The following is a 4,629-nucleotide window of genomic DNA, read 5'->3' as shown; positions in this document are numbered from 1 at the left end:
ACTCAAAGTTATTAGGAAAAATTTTCACTAACTTTAGAAGTACGTATCACCGTTTTTGTAATCATATTCTTAAACTTTAATTTTTACAAAGTTTGTATCTCAAAAGAAATTTCTTTTAAAATTGGCCCTAATTCAGGAGCCCTTTTATAACCTAGCATAAACTCTTCTAAATCTATGATATTATCTAGGGAAAATTATACATAACTTTTTCAAACTAGCATCTCATTGTCAAAGTCCCCTTCAAACAATCAATTGTGTCAGGTCACACTTAAACTACTAGAAAAATGTCAATGCCTTCCAAGGACAGACAAAAAAGACCCTAAATTTATTTAATAAGACAAACATATTTCAATAAATTTGAAAAAAAATAATAAAAAAAAAAGAACAAAAAAGTAAAAATAATAAAAAATAAAGAAGTGATAGTTCGAAAACCAACTCCCAAAAAAGGCTCAGCCCCAGGTGTTGGAGATATTGGTTCAGCCACCCCCTTGGGTTTTTTTTATTTTTATTTTTATTTTTTTATTTTTTTATTTTTTATTTTTTAACAATTTTTAATTTTTTAGATTTTTCTTTTACTAATGGTATTTTTGTCATTCAGGTGGGCATTACTTTTTATTTATTTATTTTGTAGTTTAGGGAAATATTGACCCAATTGGTAGTTTATGAGGGACATTAATAATAAAGTGATACTTTGACGAGGGTATACCTACTGTTTCCTATTATTTATAATACAATATCTTATGGCTAAAAGTTCATTCTCGCAGTGACCATCGACTTGTTACTGAACCCATTTGGACCGAAATTGGGTGGTTTTCGAATTTTGACCCAAGGGGCCGGTATTGGAAATGGAATGTGAATTTGAGCCAAGCCAAATTGAATCGAATTTCATGCATAGACAGAAAAATTCAGGTTTAGCATCAAAAATCTCTTTTGCAGCGAATTTGAGAACGACAATGAAAGGGGCTACCTTTAAAACCCGAGATTTTGAGAAAAACATGGAGAGTGTGAAAATACATGCTAAAGGAAGAAAATTTGGAAAGAGAAGAAGAAATAGAAGAAGAAGATAATACAAATGATTACATCTTTATTTAGTAATTTGAATATTACAAGAAAGAACAATATATAGGCATATGAAGGGAGCACATCCCATATATTATGACGTAAATCATGAGTTGTGATGGAAAGTAATATGCAATCTCATAAAACATAGATGAGTAAATTATAAGATTGTTGCCTTGCTTGGATATACTTGACTTAATCAGATTTTATCTTCTAATAGAGAGAACCGACGAATTAGAATTAGCAATCACAATTTGAAGAAGAGCTTGGTCTGGTTTGATTTTGCGTAAAACTGTACATGGAGATGCGAATACGGTTTAGATATGTGATTATTAACTGTTAATCGGCTGCGGTTGATAACATAGGTCCGGCTGGGTCAATACCGATCGAGCGGGTTTTGCCCATTCCTACTCGCAATGGGAGCACGCTTTGAAACCGGTCTACCGGGACAAACGCATTTAATGTTGTCTACATGTGGTAATCAGGACAGGCTCTCGGTAGGTCATAGGTGCTGAAAAAAGACAAGCACGAAGTAAGTTCTCAGAATTTGTGCTCGGTCGGGCATGTTTCACATCAATAATAACTTTTACTGTGTCACGTCAAAAAAAAAAAAAAAAATTGAAAAACACGTGACATTTTCTCTTTAGTTTCTATAATTTGAATTACATACCTGAGTTCACAAAAAATACAGCTTTATCTCCCAACGTGTTACACGTGATCCGTAACAGCGGACGTACGTATATAGTGATGATATGTATGAAACTTTTGATAAGTGGGCGCACGTGAAAAAAACTATAAATAGGATCAAGACCATCTTCTTAATTACGTACCATAAAACTTTCCGAAAGAAAAATCTCTCGGCTCCCTCCCTCCCTCTCTCAATCACTAGCTCTGAGATATACTCATTTCTCCTCCTCCATGGCATCGACGACTGAATCCTTCTTTGCTCCCTCTAATGCCCCAAATTCACATACTGACAATCCAAACCCCTACAGCCTGAGCTCCATGACTAGTGCTCAACACTATTGGAGCATTGCTCATGATCTCACATCGGCTTCTCCTCCCTTAGAACCACACAACTATGGAATTAAACATGATATGGTATGTTTTGTGCCGTATTTTGTCTTTATCACCTTATTATTCAATTTTCTAAAACTGACACGGTCGGTCGATATGCAGGGTAGTGTTGGTGTCCAACATAAACAAAAAATGGAAGTATGCAGGCATGTGCTAAGGAAAATAGGAGAAGATCATACATTTGAAAGTTTATACATGATTGATGCTATCCAACGTCTGGGAATTGACAACTACTTTCAAGAAGAGATTGGAGCAATTTTACATGGGCATTATGTAAAATACGTGGCTCATGGCGGTGACTGCGGTCATGAGCTTCATAAGGTTGCTCTACGCTTTCGACTGTTGAGGCAACAAGGCTACTATGTGCCTGCCGGTCGGTATTAATTAATAACCTTTCTTTACCCCTTAAACCTAGCTTATTCTATATCTATATGTTAACGCCATTAATTATGGTTTGGAATAGATATATTTAACAACTTTAAGGGCAAAGAGGGAAAGTTCAACAAAGAACTGGCTGAAGATATTAACGGATTGATGGCTTTATATGAAGCTTCACAACTAAATATAGAAGATGAAGACATACTTGATGAAGCTGGAAAGTTTAGCGAGCAGCAGCTGAATGCACGGGTGAGACATCTTGATGAGAGCCAAGTCAGAGTTGTTGGGAATACTTTGAGGCATCCTTACCACAAAAGCTTGGCAAGGTTCATGGCCAAAAGCTTTTTTGGTAATTTTCAGCAGATAAATGGATGGCCGAATGATTTAGAACTACTAGCAAAAATGGATTTCAATATGGTCCAATCCATGCACCAAAAGGAAATTGCTCAAATTTCCAAGTAAGTTTAATATATATTGATCCACAACTTGATCTCATGCATAATTGCCAAGATAATTATTCACCTCTAATTAACGTAAATCTTTTTCATCATATATAGATGGTGGGCAGATCTTGGTTTGTCTAAGGAGCTAAAGTTTGCAAGGAACCAACCACTCAAATGGTACATTTGTTCAATGGTGTGTCTTACAGATCCAGACATGTCAGACGAAAGGGTTGAGCTCACAAAACCCATTTCTCTTATCTACATAATAGACGACATTTTCGATGTTTATGGAACGATTGAGGAACTCACTCTCTTCACAGAAGCTGTCAACAAGTATGCATCTATATATCACAGGAATTAATTTTCTCTTCTCTTGCCCTATCAACCAATATTACTGATTAATAAATTGCACACAGATGGGATTTTGCTGCTCTTGAGCAACTACCCGAGTACATGAAGATATGCTTCAAGGCTCTTTACGACATCACCAATGAAATTAGTAACAAGATACATCAAAAGCATGGATGGAACCCAATAGACGCTCTAAGAAAGACGGTATATATATATGTCAATAATTAATCATACCATCTGAAAAGAAAAATATTTATTGTCAATAAAAATAAAGCATATATATATCTTCATGAAAATTATAAATATGACACATCTCCATGATTGTTGCAACTGCAGTGGGCGAGTTTGTGCAATGCCTTTCTAGTAGAGGCGAAATGGTTTGCTTCTGGGCACTCACCCAAGTCAGACGAGTATTTGGAAAATGCAGTTATTAGTTCAGGGGTTCATGTCGTACTTGTTCACACTTTCTTTCTTTTGGGCCAACGTGTAACCAAGGAAACTGAAGATCTTGTGGATAACATACCGGGCATTATTTCTTCTCCGGCCACAATTCTTCGGCTATGGGATGACTTGGGAAGCGCCATGGTAAGCTGCCAATTATTAAGATATTCTTCTGTTTTAAAATTCACCAAAATATAACTAAAATTTTCCATATATCGTCTCCTTTATTGGTTTGGGTTTTTTGTTTGGCGAGTAAAATATCAGGTGATATTTTATGAATCTCTCTCGCTATACTTTTAATTTCGACCGTTCAATTATATGAAGAACTAAAAACACGATACCACATAAATAAAATTAAAAAAAGATAAAGTACAAGGAATATAAATGAATGGAATTGTCATTAAAGTGACGTCCAGGCCATTTCTAGTCATTTGGCCAACATTTTTGTGGTGCCAGCTGCAGCCCTATCTGTACCTGCCACAGGTAACTTGTGTCGACTTGTGAGGCATTGCGATAATATTGTTGGGGACCCTCGGACAAGATTTTTAGACCAAAAAAAAAATTGATTACAGAAATCACAAGGAAATATTTCCTGAAATCAAAATATGTTTAAGAATATTTTCAAAGAGAAATTGAAAATTCTTTACACGAAATGGTTGATGTGAGTGCAGGATGAGAGTCAAGAAGGGCGCGATGGATCATACATAGACTACTACGTGAAGGAACACCAAGGTTGCTCCATCAAAGAGGCACGAGAGAAGGTTGTGAGTATGATTGCAGACGCATGGAAGCGGCTAAACAAAGAGTGCCTCTCTCCAAATCCATTTCCAGCAGCATTCACTAAGGCTTCTCTTAATATTGCAAGAATGGTTCCATTGTT

At 35.9% G+C, this 4,629-nt stretch overlaps 1 protein-coding gene across 1 annotated transcript in view; it reads left to right on the top strand.

The window, feature by feature from the left end:
• The first annotated feature begins 1,905 nt into the window (after positions 1–1,905).
• Positions 1,906–4,629, top strand: part of LOC132170000 ((3S,6E)-nerolidol synthase 1-like) — a 3,583-nt gene continuing 859 nt past the window's right edge. The window contains exons 1-7 of the mRNA XM_059580928.1: positions 1,906–2,160; positions 2,239–2,509; positions 2,600–2,972; positions 3,072–3,290; positions 3,374–3,512; positions 3,645–3,893; positions 4,421–4,618. Of these exons, the coding sequence (XP_059436911.1) occupies positions 1,978–2,160; positions 2,239–2,509; positions 2,600–2,972; positions 3,072–3,290; positions 3,374–3,512; positions 3,645–3,893; positions 4,421–4,618 (1,632 nt within the window). The 5' untranslated portion in view covers positions 1,906–1,977. The remainder of the gene's footprint in view (positions 2,161–2,238; positions 2,510–2,599; positions 2,973–3,071; positions 3,291–3,373; positions 3,513–3,644; positions 3,894–4,420; positions 4,619–4,629) is intronic.

The sequence above is a fragment of the Corylus avellana genome, chromosome ca2 (assembly GCF_901000735.1).
Source record: "Corylus avellana chromosome ca2, CavTom2PMs-1.0".
NCBI classification, from domain to species: domain Eukaryota; kingdom Viridiplantae; phylum Streptophyta; class Magnoliopsida; order Fagales; family Betulaceae; genus Corylus; species Corylus avellana.
The sequence above is the reverse complement of the archived record's forward strand: the minus strand, read 5'-3'. Positions and strand labels throughout refer to the sequence as shown.